Source organism: Solenopsis invicta, chromosome 10, assembly GCF_016802725.1.
Source record: "Solenopsis invicta isolate M01_SB chromosome 10, UNIL_Sinv_3.0, whole genome shotgun sequence".
In the NCBI taxonomy this organism is placed as follows: Eukaryota; Metazoa; Arthropoda; class Insecta; order Hymenoptera; family Formicidae; genus Solenopsis; species Solenopsis invicta.
In genome coordinates this window covers 17,979,330-18,001,883 of record NC_052673.1, presented here as the reverse complement: position 1 = coordinate 18,001,883, position 22,554 = coordinate 17,979,330, and the positions used below count along the sequence as shown (strand labels likewise).

The 22,554-nt window shown below is 35.3% G+C and overlaps 5 protein-coding genes across 12 annotated transcripts; 3 read left to right on the top strand and 2 right to left on the bottom strand.

The window, feature by feature from the left end:
- Window positions 1–375: 375 nt before the first annotated feature.
- LOC105197730 (dehydrodolichyl diphosphate synthase complex subunit DHDDS) lies at window positions 376–3,552 on the top strand. 2 transcript variants are annotated; one of them, XM_039454666.1, is made up of 6 exons: window positions 376–1,389; window positions 1,463–1,624; window positions 1,696–1,844; window positions 2,002–2,186; window positions 2,277–2,528; window positions 2,760–3,552. In XM_039454666.1, the coding sequence occupies exons 1-5, from the start codon at window positions 1,229–1,231 to the stop codon at window positions 2,505–2,507; spliced, it is 888 nt and encodes a 295-aa protein (XP_039310600.1). In that variant the 5' UTR covers window positions 376–1,228; the 3' UTR covers window positions 2,508–2,528; window positions 2,760–3,552. The 2 variants fall into 2 exon arrangements, with proteins under 2 accessions (XP_039310600.1, XP_011162537.1); XM_011164235.3 differs by having other exon boundaries at window positions 2,277–3,537.
- On the bottom strand, window positions 3,434–6,808 carry LOC105197733 (protein Hook homolog 3). Its single transcript, XM_011164240.3, has one exon. The coding sequence runs from the start codon at window positions 6,769–6,771 to the stop codon at window positions 4,690–4,692; it is 2,082 nt and encodes a 693-aa protein (XP_011162542.1). The 5' UTR covers window positions 6,772–6,808; the 3' UTR covers window positions 3,434–4,689.
- Window positions 6,809–7,116: 308 nt separating this feature from the next.
- LOC105197732 (iron-sulfur cluster co-chaperone protein HscB) lies at window positions 7,117–9,620 on the top strand. Of its 4 annotated transcripts, XM_026131670.2 has the most exons (6): window positions 7,383–7,516; window positions 7,690–7,820; window positions 7,965–8,007; window positions 8,259–8,636; window positions 8,754–9,010; window positions 9,111–9,335. In XM_026131670.2, the coding sequence occupies exons 4-6, from the start codon at window positions 8,280–8,282 to the stop codon at window positions 9,238–9,240; spliced, it is 744 nt and encodes a 247-aa protein (XP_025987455.1). In that variant the 5' UTR covers window positions 7,383–7,516; window positions 7,690–7,820; window positions 7,965–8,007; window positions 8,259–8,279; the 3' UTR covers window positions 9,241–9,335. The 4 variants fall into 4 exon arrangements, with proteins under 4 accessions (XP_011162539.1, XP_025987456.1, XP_025987455.1 ...); XM_026131671.2 differs by lacking the exon at window positions 7,690–7,820 and having other exon boundaries at window positions 7,382–7,516; XM_026131669.2 differs by lacking the exon at window positions 7,965–8,007.
- Window positions 9,511–10,763, bottom strand: LOC105197731 (adenylate kinase isoenzyme 6). The gene is made up of 3 exons (XM_011164236.3): window positions 10,191–10,763; window positions 9,966–10,117; window positions 9,511–9,857 (listed from the first exon to the last, which is right to left on the bottom strand). The coding sequence occupies exons 1-3, from the start codon at window positions 10,231–10,233 to the stop codon at window positions 9,516–9,518; spliced, it is 537 nt and encodes a 178-aa protein (XP_011162538.1). The 5' UTR covers window positions 10,234–10,763; the 3' UTR covers window positions 9,511–9,515.
- A 200-nt stretch (window positions 10,764–10,963) lies between these two features.
- On the top strand, window positions 10,964–21,563 carry LOC105197734 (protein BTG4). Of its 4 annotated transcripts, none has more exons than XM_011164243.3 (3): window positions 10,964–11,103; window positions 11,954–12,671; window positions 13,320–21,563. In XM_011164243.3, the coding sequence occupies exons 2-3, from the start codon at window positions 12,219–12,221 to the stop codon at window positions 13,671–13,673; spliced, it is 807 nt and encodes a 268-aa protein (XP_011162545.1). In that variant the 5' UTR covers window positions 10,964–11,103; window positions 11,954–12,218; the 3' UTR covers window positions 13,674–21,563. The 4 variants fall into 4 exon arrangements, with proteins under 4 accessions (XP_011162545.1, XP_039310605.1, XP_039310604.1 ...); XM_039454671.1 differs by lacking the exon at window positions 10,964–11,103 and adding an exon at window positions 11,267–11,424; XM_039454670.1 differs by lacking the exon at window positions 10,964–11,103 and adding an exon at window positions 11,433–11,567.
- Window positions 21,564–22,554: the final 991 nt, after the last annotated feature.

The window sequence follows — 22,554 nt, the reverse complement described above, 5'->3', positions numbered from 1 at the left end:
CAAAATTTTCATTTTCTCTTATACAGGATCTTTTTCATGCTTCCCTCGGGTGAATGATATGTAAAATATCATTCTTGAAGAAATTAAATAATTAAATGAGCTAATACAATACATGTAAAATGAGTACATGTAAGTGAGTAATTTATTGTTAAATCCCAATAAGAAAATTTAGTAATAAATTGTAAAAATTTCAACAATTCATTTCAGTAATTAATTATATTACGAGATTTCTTTTCTGAAACATTTTATATAATTATAACTAAATGTAAGATATATCCAACAAATCCTATGAGAGTTTGTTTAAAAACTGACACGCACACATATATATTATATGACGTGTGTGTTCATACTTGCGTGCATACGCATATATGGGAGTGTGTTGTATATGTGTGTTTTATGAGTGAGTAGAATAGTAAAGTTGCATCATATACTGTATTGTATGTATGTTCAATCCCCTGTCTAACGTTGTTGCGAGTTTATATTTTCGCGGTTCGCACCTGCAACTCACTTCACACAAATCTGTCGTGATGAGTGAGAAATACGGTTCGAGGTGTTCGAGGTCCAGGGTACAGGGACAGCCGGGACAGAGTCCAGCAGCCCGGCAGTACGAGCCAATATGGCAGCACCTGATGAATTAACGATAAAGTCACATGCTCGCACGTATACATCATACGTATTGAATTGTGTTGAATGTGAGACGTTTTTCTCGGATATCGACGAGGAGGAGAATGATACTAGTCATTGACTGCGACCGTTAATGTTTGATTTAGATTCGACATCGCCAGAGAAATATCTATTGAAAATCATTGTAGATGCTTCACTTTAAATGAGAGAAAGAGAGAGAAAGAGAACTCGCACGCGAGTAAACCAGTAAACCGCGTGTGACATTTTGTCGGCAATCGGCATTTCGTTACGAGTTATCGAAGACGTCTTGATAACTTAATATATTGTTCATATCGCGTCCAAATGCATAGATAACACGGATAATTAGGATGGATGCGAAAACGACTCGGAAGCCACGCTGCACATAGTCTTTTTTTTGTAATTGCGGTATGAAGGTTAGAGGATGACTAGCAGCTGATATCGTCGTTATCGTTTCAACAATTGAGTACTTGCTGTACATAGTGTGCTTGTTAACTAATACTAACAACAAGTCTAACAGAATCGTTTGACGAAAAATCCATCAAGGATAAAGTGTTCATTTTTGCATATTCATACATGAAATTCGATGTCGTGGATAACGGAACGTACCTTGAACTGGCTGCAATCCCTGGCTTTAAGAATCATAAAGACTGGCAGGGTGCCCAGCCATGTGGCATTTATCATGGATGGTAACAGACGATTCGCGGATAAACAGAACATGGAAAAAAAGGAGGGCCATTCAAAGGGGTACGTATCCTTGAAAAAAGAGATTGCAAATATATAGATCTGTATTTATGTCATATAATGTTATTTGCGACAGGTTTGAAAAATTGTCCGAGACATTGCACTGGTGCATGGATCTAGGTGTTACAGAGGTCACGGTTTATGCTTTTAGTATAGAAAATTTCAAACGTAGCAAAAAGGAAGTCGACGAACTCATGGACCTTGCCAGGCAGAAATTCAAACGTCTTTTAGAAGAGACGTATGTATTTGAAATGAGGTTTTACATTACCGTATAATTTAAATCTTGTCATAAATGTATGTAATTTCCAGAGACAAATTGACAGACGCTGGAGTATGTGTTCGTGTTATTGGCAATTTGTCCTTAGTTCCAGAAGATATACGCAAATTAATTGCCCGAGCCATATTCATTACTAAAGACAATAATAAAGCATTTTTAAATCTTGCTTTTTCGTACACATGTAAGTACTGTAAATTATATTATGTTTATATTCACTCTTATATTTTATACCAAATGTGAGTGAAAACTTATATTCTTCTCCAATATTAAACATGTGTGTGTATGTGTGTGTGTGTAATTAAAAATATATATAATTTTTATATTTTTTATCTTTATAGCAAGGGATGAACTTACCCATGCACTTAAGGATATAGCAAAGGGTATAAAGCATGCTGATATCTTGCCAGAAGATGTTACCGAAGATTTAATTTCTGACTGTCTATACACTTACAAATCCTCAAATCCAGAGTTATTAATTCGTACCTCTGGAGAATTTCGACTTAGTGACTTCCTGATGTGGCAAGTAAGAAAAATATTTTCATTCTTGTGACTAAAATTTATTTGTTCTTGTAACTTATCAAAGACTAAAATAATTTTACTAAATTTGTTTTAGATTTCTAACTCTTGTATCTACTTTACCAACGTATTATGGCCTGAATTCAGTATATGGCATTTTCTTAGTGCAGTCTTTTATTATCAAAGATGTTATTCTGATTTACAAAGAATTAGGAATAATTTGAAACCAATTGCGCATAATAGTAGAGCATCCATGTTTGTTAAAAAGTTACACCGCGAACGTGAAATTGAAATCGAAAAAATATATCTATCGGCAGTTCAATCCTAGAAACAAATAAATACTATTTTAGTAAGTACATACAAATATAAATAAAATATAGGTTTATGTTCGTTTTGTTTGAAATCTTTAAAAATGTTTATATTTAAAACAAGACAAATATGCATTTCGGTGTTGTAAACAGAAGAAAGATGCTGAGCCTAAAAAGTGCAAGCAATACGAACAGACCTTATGCAGAAAATCTATTGCATGTGTTTTGCTTCAAAGCAACTTTCCATTGTAGTTTATCATTTTTTGTTTCAGATAATTTTATTACATTTTGTAAATTTATGTTTACTAAATTATTACAATAATTAAATTGTATTAGAAAAATTTAATTGCATCAAGAAAATTAAATTTATAATAAATTTACAAATTTATAAGTTTATAATCATGTATAAGGAGCTAGTCAAGCGATTAAACAAAGACAATTACATGTGAAAACTATTACCGTTCATAAATAGAAATTTGTTTTACTTTATAGTAAACTCAGGGAAATAGCTACAGACACTTCCAGCCACGTAAGATGTTTTAGAAAACAAGAAATAATTAAAGGAATAATATTAAATTTTTAAAATATAAACTGAACAAGAGATCTAAAACGCTTAAACAATTATTAAAATTTTTACTTTCTCTTGGATAGAATCTGTTTCATACTTTTTGTATAAGAAATTAGTTGAAGAAATTAGATAATTATATAATTAGCTTGTAAAATACATAAGAAATGTATAATAAAGTAATTTGTCGAACAATCTTGCTGATAAGAAAATTTTCTAATGAATTGTAACAAATATTAGTATTCTATTGTAATGAGATATTTGTTTTCTGAAATGTTCTAATCATGACACTGTATGTAGATATTGATAAAATTCGCTTCCATAATGTGTCATTTGTTATAGTGCACGTATGTATTTATCTCAGTATGTACATTCCATACGTTAATTTCCAAATTGTTCTTTATTGCAATGTGCATTGTAAAATAACATTGTAAAACAAATGTACAATAATAGAAATAACATAAATTATACATATATGAAATAAATAATGTTGATCATAATATATTATCGCGCGAGATTATAAAGATATAAATATACGAATAAGTTCTTTGCAATAAATCGTGTTGCAATAGTTAGATAATTTATATATATATATATAACTTTTTTTTAATTCAAGAAATGTATAGAACGGCCTATACATTATTTACAACTTGTCATCATGTATTGTCGCACAAAGCAAATAACAACGTTTATGAATGTACACTAATCATCTAACTCTATCGAAATAAACATCAACATTACAGATGTACAATATTTTCAAATCGGTAATTGTCAGTATGATTTAAAATATCATTACGTGATTTGTTCGTATTCAGAATATTCTTGCGCAATATTTAGCCTATCGCGAAGCAAAATACCTTCCAATATCTATGTATAATATATTTACAATTTATATCTTTTGTATTGAGTCTGATTAAAATAAATATGGTAAACGTTTGCGATATAGATACAATTTTGAAATACACAAGAATTTAGTTAGTTTTTCTAACTGTTGGAGATATTCGTGCGCAATTAATTTTTTTTTATATATTCATTAAAAATATAGGAACGTATGTGTTGGCACATCTCTAATAGCTAGAAAATCATCGTATGGATGAAAATCTGGATTATAAAATTGTGTTTATTATTAGAATTGTTTCTCCGCTTAATTTCACTGGAAGACAAAAAGATTAGTTGGATATACATGTAAAAATGATCAGAACTAAAACGGCTGGGCTTTTATTTGTTAATAGTTTGTATGAGCACAGTCTATATATATGCATATATATATATATATATATATATATATATATATATATATATATATATATCAATTTTATTACTAACAAATGGAGATATTTATTCTTTGCTATGAATTATTCAATTGTATCTACATCGAAAGAAATATAATCAATTAAGATAACTGTAACAGGAAGATAAATGTGACGTTTTAATATTATGTTACGAGTTGAGAATGAGAATATTAAATTGTCAATCATCATCGTATAAATCTGTGATTGTTAAGTTCAAATGAATTCAAATAATGGATATGTAGCATCACATTCATCGCATTGTTAATGATGTTACCTAAAATGATCATTTACCATTTCGTCCTATAATAATACTTAAGTCAAACCAACTTGCTTTAACGCGTGTCCTTATTTCGAGTTATAAGGCGGATAACCACGTCTCGACGTGGGTTGCCTTTGCCTGGCTAGAAAGGATTGACCCTGTCCCGAACTAAGCGCCGCAAGGCGCTGATCCATCATTTCTCTGTGACAATTCAGGCCCAGTCTATGAAAGGCAGTCACCATTAGCTTTTCCTCCATGTCTCGCAGCAGTTTAGCCTCCTTCATGGAACGTTCCATGTCCTCGATCATCTTACGTTGCTCCACCAGTTGGTTGCGCAGCACGGCAACCTCGCTCGGCGAAGAATTACTCTGCTTCGGGTCGAGGCTCTTTATGACACTTTTAGCTTTCTCAATGTACTTCTTATAGCGTTCCTCAAGCGCGGCATTCTCGTATTCCTTTCGCGTGAGTTTCTCCTGAAGAGCGAAAGCCTTCTGCTTCTGAGTCTGCAAGCTGCTTTCACGTTCTTCGAGCTGTAGCGTCAACCGGTCTCTATCGGTTTGCGCTTTTCGAAGTTCGTCTTGCAACTGCGACATCTTTTGATTCAAGCCTACGTTGTCACTTTTACTATCACCGCTAATCTGAGTGCCCATGGCCTCCTCCAATTTGTTTTCTAACTCCATTATCCTCTGATTTGCCTTGCGATTTTGTCCTCGCAACGTGTTCAAACGTTCCTCGGAATCCTCGAGCAACGCTTGCACACTCGGTAGCTTATCTTCGTTACCAGACAGCTTCATCTTCATCATTTTGTTCTCCAGCTGCAAGCAATGCAACTTTTCCTTGACCTCAAGCGGAATCATTTCCGTCGCGGAAACTCCGGTACTGTCAGTATTGGGTTTTGCCATGTTCTCGACGGCTTGTAGTTGCGTGCATTTCAACTCTTCGTTCGTTTCCTTTAGAGCATCCCTCTCGATGATCAGTCGATCCCTCTCTCTCTGCAGGGCGCCCAATTTCGCTTCCATTTTCTTGCCTTCGAACTCCAGCCGATCATACTTGTTGCTTTGTTCATCTAACCTGTGTTGAACTTCCGTAAGTTGCTGCTTGCATACTTCTAGATGATTGCGCAACATCATCGTACGTTTCACTTCTTCCTCGTAATCCAACTTGGCCTGCAAATACTCGACGTTCTTATCCTCCAATATCTTTACCTGCCTTTTGAGATCACTCATGTCCTCCATTTTCTTCTTGTACGATTCTATCATGATTTCGTACTTTGCCACCTTGTCTGTGGTTTCCCTCAAAGCGTCTACTTCGTCTTTCAGATGATTCGCCTCATCAGCTGCCTTTTGCAGATCCTCCTGCCGCGACTGCAGTTCCAACACTTCTTTCTCCAACAGTTCTACTTTTAATCTGTAATCATCCCTGGATGTCTCCATCTTGAACAATTCATCCTTCAATGCTTCAACCTGCTTCCGCAACCCGGAATACTTGAGGATCGAGCCAGACTCTTCTGGATTTTCAAACTCGTCCAGGCGTTCCTGGAGTTTCTTGTTCTCGGCGATTAACGTGGTTTTCTCTTCCTGCAACAGAGAGAGCTGCTGATCGAGCTCGTGACACTTCTGCGCCAGCTGATCTTTCATGTCCACTGTCGCCTGGAGCTCGGCGTAGAGTGTCTGTTGAGTACCGTCTGCTACATCCACTATGGATTCAAAGTTCAGCTCCTGGATACTTTGCATTATCGCCTGTTGCACCGTCTCCTCCATGCCCATTATCCTGGTGATGTACTGTTGCTTCTGATCGCAATTGACAGCGCAACCGAGGACCAGCTGCAGTAGGCGGCGCAACTCGTCGATGTCGCAGCGCTCGCCGATCTTGGTGGCGTCCGGTTTAACGTAGCCAGTTAGTTGCTGGTTCAGACACTCGACGTAGTATTCCATCACAGCCTCCACGATCTTCTTCATGTTGCTCATTTTAAGGCGCCAGTTGGTGCCTACATCGGTCTTAATCTTCGCCTTCCACGCTGCCGTGAACCACTCCGGTGCGATTTTGGTCAAGGCTTCTGCCAGGGCAACCCCATCACTTATCTCCTCCGCGGAGCTGTGCGGTGCCTGGAGGTCGAAGGTGCTCAACCACTTGATTAAGTAACCCAACTGTTGCCGATAGTCGCCCATTTTGCTTCTCTTTTCCCTCTTTGGACCTAGAGATTCGCCGATGACGACTTGTGGCTCCCGTCAAATTCTGCCGTCGTAACTATAATTCTTGGTTGAAATCATAATCCCACAGGTCGCTCACGTGAATCGGAGCATCGTGCCATGAGTCGTAGTTAAAAACTCTTAGATCGAACTAGCTCGAGCTAACCAAAAAATCAGAAACGGCTGTTGTCATCGCATGCCGATACGGTCTGATAACGTCTTATCAAGGCGGAAGTCGTGAAATTCGAGCACCACCTCGGCCAACGGCTCGTGCATGTAGCGCGCGATTATCGTATCGTGCATGTAGCGCGCGATTATCGTATTGTGCATGGCGCGCGTCAGCCAACGAGGAGAACGTCCCGGCTGATCATCGTCACCGAGTTTCTCCTTCCGCACCTAGAAGACAAAAATGAGATTTGATCATAAGCGTTATGTGTGTCCCACACTTTCTTTCCCCTCCGAGGTAACCTTTTTTCTTGCCGCTGAAGGACTTCAGCTTGTCCCGCTCCAACCGTTTGTGGCTTTCTCGAGTTCCGTGATGATCTCGTTGAACATAGACATTTGAGGTTTTTCCATTCAGAAAGCGTGACAAGTGGGAGAACCCGAGGTAGTTGAAAATCCAGCTGTCGCGGCTGATCTCTCAACGATCGTGTTTGGATTTTGGAGCAACGCAGTGATAGACTGTTGAAGGTGACTGCTTGGACGGTCGAGATTAACTGATCCGGTACGTATTTGCGAACGGAGCAATACTATATTTGTATATATTACAGCTTAAAAAAATCTGAAACGGAGGAGATAAGATGTGTAATGAAGCATTTGTATGCGTGTGTGTATGTGTGTGTAGTAGGTTAGAATAGATATTTATCAAGTTAATACGTATTCTTTTTCCATACTCAGAACTGTACTTCTTGCGCAGTTTCATCTTTTCTCTTTTTCTTTTTACATTGGAAAGAAAAGGAGAAAAGATATATCGTGCAGAAGTTCAGTCATCGAAAGTGAAAAAAGAACAAACCTCGAGTAATTGTAAGGTAAGAAAATTAGTTCTTTACAAATGATTAATTATGTAAGGAGAAGATATTCCTTCTTTTATTCTGTTTACGATTCTTTTATACTATTTAATTTTATCACGTAGAGTAGAAATTTAAAGCTTCAACAATTTTTATTTTTGGTAGTGTGCGAGCCAGAAACTAAATTGATCAACTTTACTTTACATAGGTAATTTCAATTTTAATATCATAATTAATTTAAATCTCAACTTGTCAGAGAATGCACTGAGTAATTTATAATTTCATTAATTTACCTTTTATTTCTCTGAGTTGATCAATTTGAAAAGGTGTATATTCATAATACATTCAATTCTTTTATTTATAAAGTGATAAGTTTATCTTTTGAAGTAATGGCATAAGATACAAAATTTCTATGAACGTATTGAACTTTCATGAAAATTATTTGTGTTCTTTGGTTAGATTGCAAGATTATTCTGGAAAATGTTCTTGGCAAGAGTTGTCAGAAAATCTGCGATGGTGGCAAGCCCAGTTAAACAACAGTGTAAGCTGTATTCATGTCATGCATCCTCGAGGACTATGGTTCATCCCACTCTGCCGTTAGGATTCTTGCGATTCTGTAGCGACAGCCCACCCAAGTGCTGGAATTGCGACTACAAATACAAGTCTGTGCTGTTCTGCTCGAGGTGCAAAGCATTGCAAGAATTGCCACAGAATCTGAACTATTTTGATATCATGGGAATTAAAAGAGATTACAACGTGGTGAATGAGGAAATTCACAAAAAGTATAGGGAGCTGCAGAAAATGCTGCACCCTGATAAGTTTGGTAACAAATCTGAGGTGAGCGTTCATTGAACAAGCTGGACAATCTTCTCTCGGAAGCTATTTTTAATTTATACGATAATCAAAACACCTTTCTTCTCGTCTGTAAATGAAATTTGTTTTAATTGTCGATAGAAAGAAAGACAAATCTCAGAGAAGTTGTCGTCTCTAATAAATAAGGCTTACAGTACGTTGGCGCATCCATTAAAAAGAGGATTGTATATGTTACAATTAAAAGGTATATCAATACCAGAAGGCACAACCAGCTTGAATCCAGAATTTCTCATGGAGATTATGGAACGTAATGAGAAGATAGAAAACGCGATAGAAGATAGAGATAAGATCTTGAAGCTGGCTAAAGACTCTAAGGAACTGCTCGAAACTATGTCAAAGTAATCTCCATTTCTTTTTATAGCTTTAAATATATATTGCTTTAAATATATATTGAAATTGTTTTTAATATTTCATGATTTTTTTTCTAATTTTTTTCAGGCAAGTGGCAGAGGCGTTCAGTAAAGAGGATATTGAAACGGCAACAAAGATTTTAATAAAAATGAAGTATTACGATAGTGTAGACAATAGATTAAAAAAATTAAAGCATGATTTAGGCATAGTAGAATAAGTATATTGCAGCTTTATAAAAAAAATTGTTTTCTACACGAATAGTTTTAATATTTTTGTTCACTGTATAAAATGTAAAAAATATGTTTATTTTGTATTATATATACTTATAATAACGTATGTACAGATTTTTCAGATTCTTGCCTTCTCTTACTTGACAAATCATTAGAATCTAAATAGATATACGTGACATTAATTCGACTGATTTAATTTAGATAATGTAAATATAAAGCAAGAGGAAAGTTGGAACGACACAAAAACTCAATACACATTCTTTTAAGTTTGCTGATTATCTATTTTCCATTGCTCTAGCCACTGACATATTCTATTTACATTATCTATTAATTGATCTGAGGTATTGCTCATTAGCTCGTGTACTATTTCTTCCCTGTAGGATTCTCTTGCTTCTTCAAGAATAGTTTGAAAAATTTCGCAGTCTATATTGTCCTCCAGTTTCTTCCCGCAGTAGCCTCTTTCCTTGAGACGATCGTACAAGATCGTATTGTCCGTTCTGAGTACAAATACAATATCAAACCATCTTTCAGGGAAGAACTCTGCACTGTGATAGTCAACAATTTTTCCTCCTTCACTCATAAGACTCTCCATACTGTCCAATAACTGAAACAAGATATCACACAAAAATTTGTTAAGTGTAAAATGCAGGCAGTATAATCTGCAGCAAATAACATCCTACAGTTTTATTTCAAGCCTTGCATGAGAAATTACCTTATCCTCGTCCAACACGCTGCATTGGTACTCCTCGTCATAATCGTCTAGACACTCGTTCTCGATAGCTAGTTTACTGACATCAAGCCATACTAGTCCAGTTTTCTGCGACAACATACGCGACATCATACTCTTGCCCACGCCAGGTGTGCCTGAAAAACAGTGCTGACAGTTCTCAAAGAGTATTCAGAATTTATAAAAGAATAATTGCAGTACATATGCTACCTGTTATCAGAATGTTAGGTGCGCTTCTCTGCATGTTCAACATTTTGCGAAGATACAAGCGGATCAAACGTGACCACGTGCGTCTTTGACTTGGTCAGCTGAGCTACGCCATGCCATGAAGTTCAGAAAAAAACAACTAACTCATCTACACCTTATTCACGGTGCAGATACATATTTATACTTTAGCATATTTCGTCTTGTATGTAGAAATAATTTGTTATCAGATTTTTTTCAATTTATTTCTTATGAAACTACAAAAGCTTCTAAAGAGTCAGATTTTGCAATTATGTTTTTAAAAATATTATAATAAATGTGCTGTCTTCTTTTACTAGTGGTGCAGGTGTAATGATGTTTAAAGAAATAATTGTTTCGTAAAAGCAATATTCTGAATCTCTCTTTGGCCTGTTTTACGAAGCAAAAGTTGCTAAAAAATCAGATTTTGCAATTTGATCCTTTAAATCTCTACAAAAGCCATAAAGGCCTTTCTACAATGAGCTATTAGTCGCGATGGCATAAGTTTATAAGCCATAAAAATTGACCCATCACAGCCGAATATTAAGAGAATACGACTATGATTGATCAATTTCTACGGCTTACGACTTATAATCTTATTGCAGAAAGCTCATAAATCTCGTGTCCACGATGTTAGAAATCGGTCCGAGATCTCGGACAGATAGGGAATTGACCAATCGGAATGTGAGAGGAATACTCGATTATCATGACTCATCATTTACGGACAAGCGGCCACGAGGGCTGACGAGGGACGGACGTCTACGTCGAGAATATACTTCATGGCCACGGATGCAACGTAACACGTGTTGGGTCGAGTACGTTTACTGTAGAGCATTGTAACGAGAGAGAGAAGACGTAGTGGTTCCACTGGCAACGCAACGCGAGTCTCCGTCGCCGACCTGTAAGATCGGTTTAACGTATCGTTTTATCAATCGCGATTCACGCCACGACGTAGGCTCATCGTCGTCGTTGTCGTCGTCGTTGCCGTCGTCTCGGCACTCTCAGTGTCCGCGATTCAGTTCGCATCCGCGCGACATGCTCCGAAGTGTACACGTACCAACTAGCTAGCTAATCTGGAGCACACGACGACGGCGATGAGCTGGCCGCGCCACGGCGTCGCCCGACGTCAGCAGGGGGTCGCGTGACCGAGCGGCGCCGAGTGGCCCCGCGTTCTCGCTTTCCCCTAACCTGCCTTGTCGTCGTCGTCATCGTCAGCGCTGTGGTATAACCTGTCTCACGCGCACGCATAACATATTGCGTCCCGATTCGTCGCGCTGGCGCGATCGGCCGCGCGATTGACGCAACGATGTTTTCAACGGCGCGGCATCGGCTACGTCAATTTCAATCCCGACGGGGCACGTGGCGGTGCGTCGCGTCGAAGACGCTGCGGAGGGAGACGCGAGTCCCATGTTTTGGAGCGCGGCGTGTTTTCGAGTGCGCCGAAAAGTGGATCGCGCCTCGCGCGGATTCCACGTGCCGTGAAATGCTTCCAGATGGACCGGATCGGAGGGTGAATCTGATTTCCAACTGACAGTGCGCGTTGACTCCTTTGCCTTTGTATTTACTGCCGAAGCAGGCGAACTTGTCTTTGTCTCTTCTCACCTTGGAACGTTCGTGGATGACTTTGATCTGCACTCGAACTTCACCCTCCGATCCGACACGCTCAATCGCTCCAAATTTTCATAGCGAAATATCATCGAATGCGTGGAGCGATTGGTAATAACGTTTCTTCTTTTCTGTTTTGTGCGCAGATTGTAGCAGCATTAGCGGAATACACGGATCATAAAATAGCATATACAAAATTGTGAAACGACAAAGTAGTGCAGCCAAAACCCCAAACATTTACGCCCGAAATATAAATCTTGAGAAATTCAAGCGTTGCGACGGTGCAGAAGGGCTCTATGTGCTCCACCGTGACTTGGGCGAATGGTACTTTAGTTTCCAAGAGCTTGCTACTGTGGTATCGAGAAAGGTGCGTCCAGGTGGCCTGTAATCCGGGTGTGAAACAGCGACAAAATGCTCAACGAGATCAGGACGGCGGTACTGTTCTTAGTAAATCTGATCGAAAAAAGCGAAAAATTTAGTCCCGATCAATTGGAATGCTTCAAGCAGCACCTGGTCGAACTGCTGACGGAACGCTTCAAGAACCACTGGTTCCCAGACAAGCCGTTCAAGGGCCAGGGCTACCGTTGCATTCGCGTCAACGGCCACAATCGCCGGGACGCGACCCTGGAGAGCGCCGCAAACGCAGCCGGTGTCAAGTACGAGGACTTGGCATTGCCAGTGGAGTTAACGCTGTGGGTTGATCCTAACGAAGTCTGTTGTCGGTTTGGCGAGAGCAAGGGATCGTACTGTACGTTGGCATCATTCGACGACAAGGAGAACACCGTACCCATTTTCGAGGACGAGCATAACGAGAGCACGGAGGACGAAAACAAGCCAGCCCACGTGGGATCTATCAAGATACAGGTGAATATTGATTTTTATAAACGTTTTTCAGGAAAATCGATGGCTTCGTAGATGTTTTTTTCATTTGTAAATTATCTTTTCCTTCCTTTTCTTTGTATTATATGTAGGCTCAGTTTTTCATTATCTGGTAATCTTATGGATAGACTTAATCTGATGCTTTACTCAATGGGCTTCATCCATAATGGTACTATAAAATGAAGCTTATTGGCTAAAACCTTAAGTTAAATTTAACCATAAGTTAACTAGATAATGAAAAACCAGGCCTTACTTTCAATCATGCGACATATGTGCATAATACATAATTTACAAAATACCTGTCCTATCTACTTATCAGATATTGATATGCCAAACAGTGCACGTGTTATTCCACACAAAACTATTAACTTACAAGTTGAAGAGTCTTTGAAATTGCAACTTTTTAGATATTTACTATTTTAATTTATTTGTATGTTATATTTTCTTTGTTTTTCATGTTTGATTCTACATGACACCATTAATAAATATATAGAGTATTAAAATTTTTTTACTAATATATTTTAATATATATTTAAATATATATTTATATATTAAAAATATTTAAACATTAATTTAATATAAATATTAAGAAAATTAAATGTATTAAATTCTGGGATGTGATTATTGTTCCAGAAATCCCCTCTAACCGCAAGCACAGAACAACAGCCGAAATCAAAACCATTAAGCATCGCTAATCAAAATCAACAGCATAGCACTAACGGTACAGGTAAGAGGCGTAACTTGAACAGTCCTAGGCTGCACCTGAACAGAAATCGTTCGTGGTTCGGCCATTCCTTCAACATGGGTTACGGTCCTCATCCAATCGGCCAGCCGTGGTACAATATAATGCCCCCGCATTTCCTCGGTGGCCCTTCTCCGCCACCTTTTATGGGACACCGAGGGAATAAGTGGGTACATCAGCCCTCTTATCCCGCAGGACCCGCCCGTTTCCATCATTGGTCTCCTAAAGCTGCTCTTAAGGTATAAAGAGAAATCGTTTTTAAGAAAACGGTTAAAAAACCTGTTTCTTCTTGAAAAGAAAAAAAGGAAATTTGTAAGAAAAAAACGTAATTTTACGTAAACTTGTTCTCTGGATGAGTATTGTTGTTTTAGTCTGTGACAAATCATATTGTAATGCAATTTATCGTTAAAAGAATTTTAATTAAGATATTTATTTAAATATGTTTGTAGGTAGAGATCCCAAATGATAAATTTTTATATTGGAAACAGGTTTATTAACACATTTCAATGACGAAAATTATCCATCCTGTAATTACAAATGACCTTGTTCGAACTAAGGCTTACGATTTTTTATGACGAGAGGTATCGCCGCATTATTACATGTTACGTATATATAATAATAAATTGGAGTAATAAATGTTTAACTCCGGATGCAAGGTTGCTTGTAAAAAGGTAGAATAATTGTGGCAATTTAAATAGAACTAGTAAACGACGTATTAGTATATGCGTGAAATGGAAGTAGACGTCATGTCATGACGCGTTATTTCGATCGAACTTTTGAAATAACTTAAACATTATTTTCAGAATATACGCGCGAGGAATTAAGAGAATCTGTCTTTATCTAATTGTCGCAAATCGATGAATTATATATGCTTTGTTACATTTGTTTTGTTACATCTGTTGTTGTCAAATGCGTTATTGAAATTGTATAATTGAATTGGTAACGCCATTTGTTTAAGCGTTAATAGTTTATGATCGAGAAAGAATAATGGGAATAATTTCGAAAGTTTTGAAACTTGATACAGTTATTTTCAGTAGAAAATAAAGTTTAATTTTATTACTTTGTCACGTTGCGTACGATGACATCTTACTTGTATGTTTAACGACAAAATTAAATTACTGTAGCTTTACATGTTTTTTAAACGGTTTAGTTGAACTTGTTTCAATAAACCCTCCAAAAGTGATAGACCGATTATATCCATGTCTTATATGTATAGTCTAAAAAGACGATAATTAAAACATATTTTATTTAACATCGAAAATATGTTTATATAAAAATACAATACGTCGACTAAGGCAGAAAGAGGCTTTATTTCACATCGAAAAGAATATCTATCAATAGTCCCAAAACTTTCAAAATTAGTCCCGTTATTCTTTCCATTGTAGTCTAATTTAAACTGGACTATAAATAACCGATTTTGTTCCGATATGACTAATATTTGCTCTATAGGTTTTATTTGCACATTAGCTATATATCGTAATGGAGAATTGAATGAAGTGTTAAAAAAAGTTACCTTTCATTTCGTGCGTGTGTGTGTATATATATATATGTGTATATGTATATGTATATATGTATATATATATATGTGTATATATATATATATATATATATATATATATATATATATATATATGTTACAATCGATTGTAATTGCGTGATAAACGTTCAATGAATCTTGATATATTTTCCCATTTGGATAAATTTGATTTTATATACATATATATATTATTATATTATCTAACAAAGTGGGGGAACAAAATCGTTCTATCCTCCCGTGTGAAAGGTAACGACGCGAATGCACTCTATTAGTTTTAGCGGGAAAAAAAAGAAAATTCACTTGTTATTAAAACATACTGCCGCCATTGAGATTTTTTATTGATGATCAATACCGCTGTTGGATTAACCAGCACCGACACTAAAATTAATCGCGCTGCCATATGCAGTTAGACAAGTTGTTGTCGTCGTGTTCGATGAATGGACGAACGTGTCGAATTTATACTTATAAATCACATGTTATTTTTAACTCTACTCGTTTTTGCGTATATTCGTCGTTTTGCGTACATTCAGTTTCTTATGTAATTCAAACAATAACGTAACCGTCAATGCAATAGTAATCAATGTCATGTCACTGTACATTCGGCCTTTTATATATACATATATATATATATATTGTACAGAATTTATGAGAATTTATGATCAATAATATATATTTACTTATACATATGTTGGCTTTATATACATAATACGTATTTCTTGTTTTCATCGTGGTGTTATCTTTATATATATATTATGAGTGAATATGTTAATGTGTACGTCGAAAAATGTAATTCTTATTTGTGATTTATTCTGTAAGATCAGTTGTTCCTTCGAGATACTTTTATTGTGTTCACAGTACATTAATGCCGAATTAAATATTTAATTTTATTTCGCGATGGTTAGTTAAGTTTGCTATGTAGTTAGTGTGATCTTATCTTAAACAGAATCTTATCTATAACAGATAAAGAATACTTATGTATATTTTGAATTATAATTAACAGTAGTATAGAAATATACAATTTTTTATTACGTGTTTAATAAGTTTCCATATGCTTGTCTGTATCATATATTTAGAAAATTCATGAAAAAGTAGTTTCTTAACAGAAATCAATAGAAATTTTCGTAAGTCAACTTCTTTACTAATTTCCGATATTAATTTTTCGTGAAATTCAAAACTAGAATTAAAGATTACAAAATTTCTTGAAAATTAGATCTACAGAGTATCTTGTAAAATCATCTTATCATCAATAACTCGTTACTTTTCGATTTTGGGTACTGCCATAAATCCATAGGTCCATAAATCGGATGAACCTAGTCCGAAACAATTGACATTGTGCAATACATCATTGTGGAATAAACAAAACGCGAATCTTCTCGAAGGAACAATTTTTGTTACGTGAACAATCGACATTGCGAATATATCCTCTGTAATCTCAAGATAAAAAGTCTCCGAGAAGTACGAGGTGCATTCCTACTTTGCACTAATTTATAGCAGAAATAAAACACTTTTAAGTAATCGTTTCGGTAATACGGTAGACACATGAGGATCGGAGAGTATGTTATATTTAATGTTGCATGGTAGAATTATAGTTGTGCTCGATACATGTGGACTCTGATACTAGAACTGTTGCCGGATGTGGGAACGATCAAGATTAATCTAGATGTGTATCGTGAAAAAGTAGACTACGTTAGCCGACATTTTAATCAAAGGTATAGGATGACTTGTCGTAATGTCTTCTCGCGGCCTCGTTTCGCGTAACGGAGGTACCGCAATTTCATTTCGTCGAACACTGAACGCCTCCACCTTGAGGTCTGATTGCTGACGTTCAGTAAAGTGAATTGGTTTCTTTCTCGGCGAATAAATCGCAATATAGTCACAGTTCGCGTTTTTCTAACGCGAATTGTAATGTCAACTAAATTCATTAACGATATTAAAAGAACTTTGTTTAACGCACTGGCCTCGGGAGGATTTAGTTTGTGTAATAAAGATAAAATTGAGACTATTTACACGATGAAACGACAGTGCCTCCGTTAGAACGAAGAGAAGCCGGTGTGAACCGGGTCGTTCCGTATGTAGCGCAATTCAGCAACTTTCACGTTTTACAATTAACACCGTTAGCTAAATACATGTAATCTGCCCTAGCGTAGGAACTTTGTGTTCAATTTGTTAAAAGCCTTATTCAGAAGAGTTATGTTGTTGTTATGTAGGAATATGGAAAGTCTATATAGATATTATATATATTACAAATATATTACGGCATGTGTGTGTAGAATGAAGCAATATTGCATTCGGACATATTCTTTTATTAATATTCTTACATAATACACGAACACACACACACACACACATACACACACACACGTATATAATATATATATACGTATATGTATATGTGCATAAATATATATACATGCGTGTACACTCGCGTACACTCATATATATATACACATATGTACATGTATACGCGCATAAAAGTATATGTATGTATATATACTATATCAATGAGAGAAAGAGAAAGACGAAAAAAGGCGCTCAACATTTGAAATGTTCCAAACTTTCTAACTGTGTTCACATGTAGAAAAAAAAAATTGCGAAACCGAATGCGACAACAACGTACCTTTTCTTAATGATAAGTAGATAGTCAATTACTTTATACGAGAAACAGATACATATACGTTTTGCCTTTCTTGCGTGATCAACGGTAAAACGCAGCGGACAGGCGTGCTCACGAAAAAAAGAAACAATATCATTGTAATAGAAAATCTGGAATGCGATACGCACGAGGTGACTAGAACGAATATTAATGACCATTTCCACCAATGCATTCTCTATAAATCTTGTACGGTAAAAATGGAGCTCGTGCAATTATTACGAGTGATTTGTCATTCTGTAAGAGTTAAAGTTCGCTCATATAGGACTGAATAGGACTTCAATAAGAGTAATTTTTACTTTTATAAAAAAAAAGATTAGATCAACACTCATTGTCTCATATATATCAAAGGAATATAAAACCTTTAAAAAGTTTGGCAATTTTTAATTTCGGCAATATATTTTTATTTCAATATTATAATAGCCTAAAGAGTATTTTGACAATAACAGTAGCTTATTAAAAAAATTATTTTCTTTAATTCATGAAATTTATTAAATAGAAATAAATATATATGTATATATATTTTTTTATGAAACAAATTTTCTTCATATAAGAAAATTGTCTGTTAATGAAATTCTTTAAAGTTTCCATATTCGTGTGTCATTGTAAGACAATTGTCTTTGTAAGACAATGATTGTTGATTTGATACTAATTTTTTTCCTGTGTTGGAATAGCAAATCACCCGATTAATTGCACAAGCTCAATTTCCACTTTTTTAGAGTGACGTTTCGCTCTATGAGATTTAGAAAGTAGATTAACTTTAGTTTCGATTTAATTTAATTTTCTAGTTCTAAATATTAGAGAAAGATAAGGAGCAAGATTAAAGCGAAATTAAAGTTACCCCACATTGGTAGAAATGGACACAACATGACGGATCGACGGCTTGCGATCAGCACAAAACTTTATACTTATCCTACTTTCGCCGGACGTTTTAGCACCTTGAATCCGGCAGCTCTATTTTGCGTTTTATTTTCTACTCGGCTTATCGGAACTGCGTATCTAAATGAGACTGCATTCACACGTTGTGTAACGCGTGCTATGGAAGGTGGAGAGTCGATGGAACGAATAATAGATTACAAAAGGATCTCGGTCGTGCGAGGCGCGAGACGAATCGATGTTACGTGTCGCGCGCGTTAGATCGGTGTCGGATTCAAAGTGTTAAATCGCATTATATTATATATACGGACAGCACGAGAGTATTGGTGCCTTTTCCCTCGGAAGCAAAAAAGAAAAAAAAATACCGTATACGTGACTTCATTGACTTGTATCACGATTTATTCCATTGTACAGTTTCTTACGAAAGCGAGATCGTATTTCACATTTTCCCATGACACGCTGAGTTCTCCAGTAACGAGAGACATTAACAGGAAGCGGCCGATCGGCACTTGCCGTATCGAGAGAAGAACGTATTAATGTTTGGATCATTTCGATTGTGTAGGATATAGAACATCATGTAAACGTATACATATATACATATATTTCCCATCTAATGTTGTGTCATACGTTGTAAGGATATTTCTTCTTGCATAACTGTTTCAATGATACCGGACGAATATAGAGAAAAACGGTACGATTTTCTTCTAATACGATATCGAGGTAAAATAAATAAAAATGATTGTCGACTGTCGATGCCGTTTAAAACGAAATGAATTGATGCATTTGGGCAGAAATAGGGATAATATACTTATTATTTTAATTGAAGTTTGCGAAAATAATATCACATGAAACAAGAAACTTTGTTAATTTAATTTGTAAGTAGTAAATTTATAAAAATACGTAATCTTATAATCTTCGGTTCTGAATCTGAATAGATAAATTATGTACATTTATTCGTATAAAAAAAAAAAAAATTTGCGCCAACACACCGCCATTGTATATTTAAGAGGAAAGAATTGATTAATCAAGATGCATATTAATTTAGTAGGAAGAAAAAAATTACGTGATATCGAATAATTAGAGTAACTGAATGAAGAAAAAGAAACCGGTGTTCTTCTGCTCATTTTGTTGTACAACTTTTGTATATTTCTCAATAGGTACAATACGGCTACGCGCAGCAAACAATATGCTTTCGCGTTTATCCATATCGTATGCTGAAGCAACATACTTTCGGATCGCCGATAACACCGCGTCTCATATTTCGCACGACGTTAAATTACGACTTATACATTTTGCAATCGAGGCTGAACACGAATGTATGGTTTCGTCATGCTTAATCAATCAAATTTTATCGTTGAACGCGTCCGTTTCATGTGGCCAGGCTAGCGCTTTTGGAATTTCTCGATTAAAAGTCGGCGTTTTCGTGCCGAATCACCGATCGCGCAAGGACTTCGGCTGCGGCCGATGCTACTTGCACAGCAAGTTAGATAAGGATTTCCTCTGTCGTATGTAGTTTCTACGATGTAGCAAAAATTGCTAATGCGGCTCGCGAAATCGGCAAAGGCGTTACGAACTGCGATATTTGACGGCAAGGAGGAATTTCCTCGGAACGGAATTTTTTTCGAGGCAGGAATGCGACGCCGTGATATCTTCCAAGATGAGCTTAATGGACACTTCTCGAAGTCAATAAAAAAAAAAAAAAATCAATGGTGTTTTTGTTTAATACTTAGTACTGAAATATGATTTGTTTAACATTTAATATTGAAATTAAATTTAATATTAAAAATTTTAATTATACTATTTTATTATTATCATATTAGTTTTATTACAGCTCATTAATCTCATCGTTTGAAAATATCGATTTGATGCATCATTAACGGCGTTACAGCAACCTAATATATACTTACTATTCTTTTGTTACTTTTTGAATATGTATGTATATATATGGTTTACATTTGCACAAAAATTACGCAAAATTTCTACGTAGCGAACAAATTAATTTTATTTGTATGCAATGAAGGAAAGATTTACCTAAAGTGAAGCCGCGTTTGTAACGCCTTTGTTTTTGCAACCCGCACCAGAGTTTTAACATTGTTGTCAGTAGTGATTATTGTCTGATCAGAAATTGTCTGATCAGAACAAGCGCTCGACCATTGTCGCACTCTGTATATATATCTACATAAATATTATACGAATGTTATACATGCATACACTGGATTGTTCAAGAAAGGTGTCTTACGAGTAATTATTCCAAGTGACATATTTTTTACTCTCAAAAATTTATTCATATTTGTTTTGTAATCTATTTTTTTTATGTCGAATTTAATTGATCTTGTTCTATTTATTTAATTCTTCGATATTGAGTCGATTATTTTATGATATGACTAATATGACTTATTTAAAACTATTTTAAAATATATAGTTTTTATATTTTTGTTATATACTTAATATATTTTGTTGTAATAAGTGTAAATGTATTAATTGAAATTGACTTGAAATTGTAGTGGCCGAGTGTTTGCGTGGAATTTTTCGTGTGGCCGAGTAGCAAGAATGGATATGCTGTGTTTGAACGTATGGCATCATCTCTTTTCTTCTGTTAGCCAAAGAAATCGGATAATATTGATTGTTCCGTTCTCAAGACGTTGGAGTATCCGTTCCAAAAAAAGAAGGATAAATGTATTCGTGACTGTTATAAACGCCGCCCTTCTGGCAATCCCGTATGTACTTCTCAGATCGGAAAAGAAGCAACATTGGTCAACGTTGATGATCAGTGAAAATCTTAAAATTAGCTTACGATCAAATAACTTGTACATTTAGGCAAAGTTAACTTCAGCTGCATTATGAATCCCGACCGATGTATTCGCGGTCCTATTTCGACATGTGGCAATTTTTTCTATAAAGTTCGAGCACACAGATACACTTTGATTCGACGACTTTTCAAGTATTCTCTTTGACACGATATCGTGAACATTTAATGTTATTATGATTGTATTAACGCCATTAACGACTTATAATTAAATAAATCATGTATGGGGATGTAACACACATTTAATAAATACTTTTGCAAATCAATCTGCGCTGTGTCATCCATTTTTATGCGAGTCGCTATGTATATAAAAAAAACAATATTTGTCTAATTTTTATGTGTAATTATTTGTTTCTCCATGATAGAGTTTCTCCATGTAATTGAATATTTTACAGACAGTTTTCTCTATTTGATCGTAATAATGTTAATATATTAATAATTACGTAAAACACTAATATAATAATTTAAAATTTTAATCTATCAGTACTGCTGGGATCACGCTTGCAATTAATTTATATAAATTTTATGCACCAGTTGTTAAATGTTTCATAATATCATTGTTGATTTTAGCCAAACTTCAATTAATCAGTGACTAATTTATGATATAATTTATACAGTATTTTGTTAAGCAATGGAACCATTAATTTTTTGTTTAACATATAAAGAAGAAAGATTAAATTTGTGATTTAAAAATTTTATTGTAAGCGATTGCTTTGATGGAATTAATAATCAATTAAACTAATCGACGATTAACTTATAAAATACTATTAATTTGTCAACACAAATATTAATTTTTTTGACATGTAAGAAAGATTGCTTTGACGACGAATGGGCTAGAAATTTTGCTGTGGTTCGCTTTCATCAATTTAGATTAACTTTAATCTTGATTTAATTTATTTTCTTTTTCTAATTCTTAGATCTAGAAAACGATAAAGTAAGTTAAATCGAGATTAAAGTTAATTTACATTAGTAGAAAGTAGAAATGGACATGTAAGCGATAAATCGGACGATTAACTTATCAAATACTACTTGCACCAATTTGTTAACATAGAGAATAATTTTTTATTATTTCCCAATTGAAAATTTTTGTCATAATTTTTATTTCAGAAATACTCAGAGTCTACATCTTCTCTTAGAATTTTTCATACATAAGAATTTTGAAATATTCTGAGATTTCTCAGCTTGTAATTAAAAAAAAACTTTTTTTTTAGATATTTCATCAGAAATTATAGAACAAAAAATCTTGAACTCTTAGGA

What these genes read in the sequence shown, in the direction of transcription:
- LOC105197730 (XM_039454666.1), top strand. Translation starts at nt 1,229, where the DNA reads ATGTCGTGGATAACGGAACGTACCTTGAACTGGCTGCAATCCCTGGCT. An exon ending in TCTTGCTTTTTCGTACACAT is followed by an intron (nt 1,845 to 2,001) that starts GTAAGTACTGTA and finishes TTATCTTTATAG; the next exon opens with CAAGGGATGAACTTACCCAT. An exon ending in GTGACTTCCTGATGTGGCAA is followed by an intron (nt 2,187 to 2,276) that starts GTAAGAAAAATA and finishes AATTTGTTTTAG; the next exon opens with ATTTCTAACTCTTGTATCTA.
- LOC105197733 (XM_011164240.3), bottom strand. Translation starts at nt 6,771, where the DNA reads ATGGGCGACTATCGGCAACAGTTGGGTTACTTAATCAAGTGGTTGAGC.
- LOC105197732 (XM_011164237.3), top strand. Translation starts at nt 8,280, where the DNA reads ATGTTCTTGGCAAGAGTTGTCAGAAAATCTGCGATGGTGGCAAGCCCA. An exon ending in AGTTTGGTAACAAATCTGAG is followed by an intron (nt 8,637 to 8,753) that starts GTGAGCGTTCAT and finishes AATTGTCGATAG; the next exon opens with AAAGAAAGACAAATCTCAGA. An exon ending in CTGCTCGAAACTATGTCAAA is followed by an intron (nt 9,011 to 9,110) that starts GTAATCTCCATT and finishes AATTTTTTTCAG; the next exon opens with GCAAGTGGCAGAGGCGTTCA.
- LOC105197731 (XM_011164236.3), bottom strand. Translation starts at nt 10,233, where the DNA reads ATGTTGAACATGCAGAGAAGCGCACCTAACATTCTGATAACAG. An exon ending in ACCTAACATTCTGATAACAG is followed by an intron (nt 10,118 to 10,190) that starts GTAGCATATGTA and finishes ACTGTTTTTCAG; the next exon opens with GCACACCTGGCGTGGGCAAG. An exon ending in GCGTGTTGGACGAGGATAAG is followed by an intron (nt 9,858 to 9,965) that starts GTAATTTCTCAT and finishes ATCTTGTTTCAG; the next exon opens with TTATTGGACAGTATGGAGAG.
- LOC105197734 (XM_011164243.3), top strand. Translation starts at nt 12,219, where the DNA reads ATGCTCAACGAGATCAGGACGGCGGTACTGTTCTTAGTAAATCTGATC. An exon ending in TGGGATCTATCAAGATACAG is followed by an intron (nt 12,672 to 13,319) that starts GTGAATATTGAT and finishes TTATTGTTCCAG; the next exon opens with AAATCCCCTCTAACCGCAAG.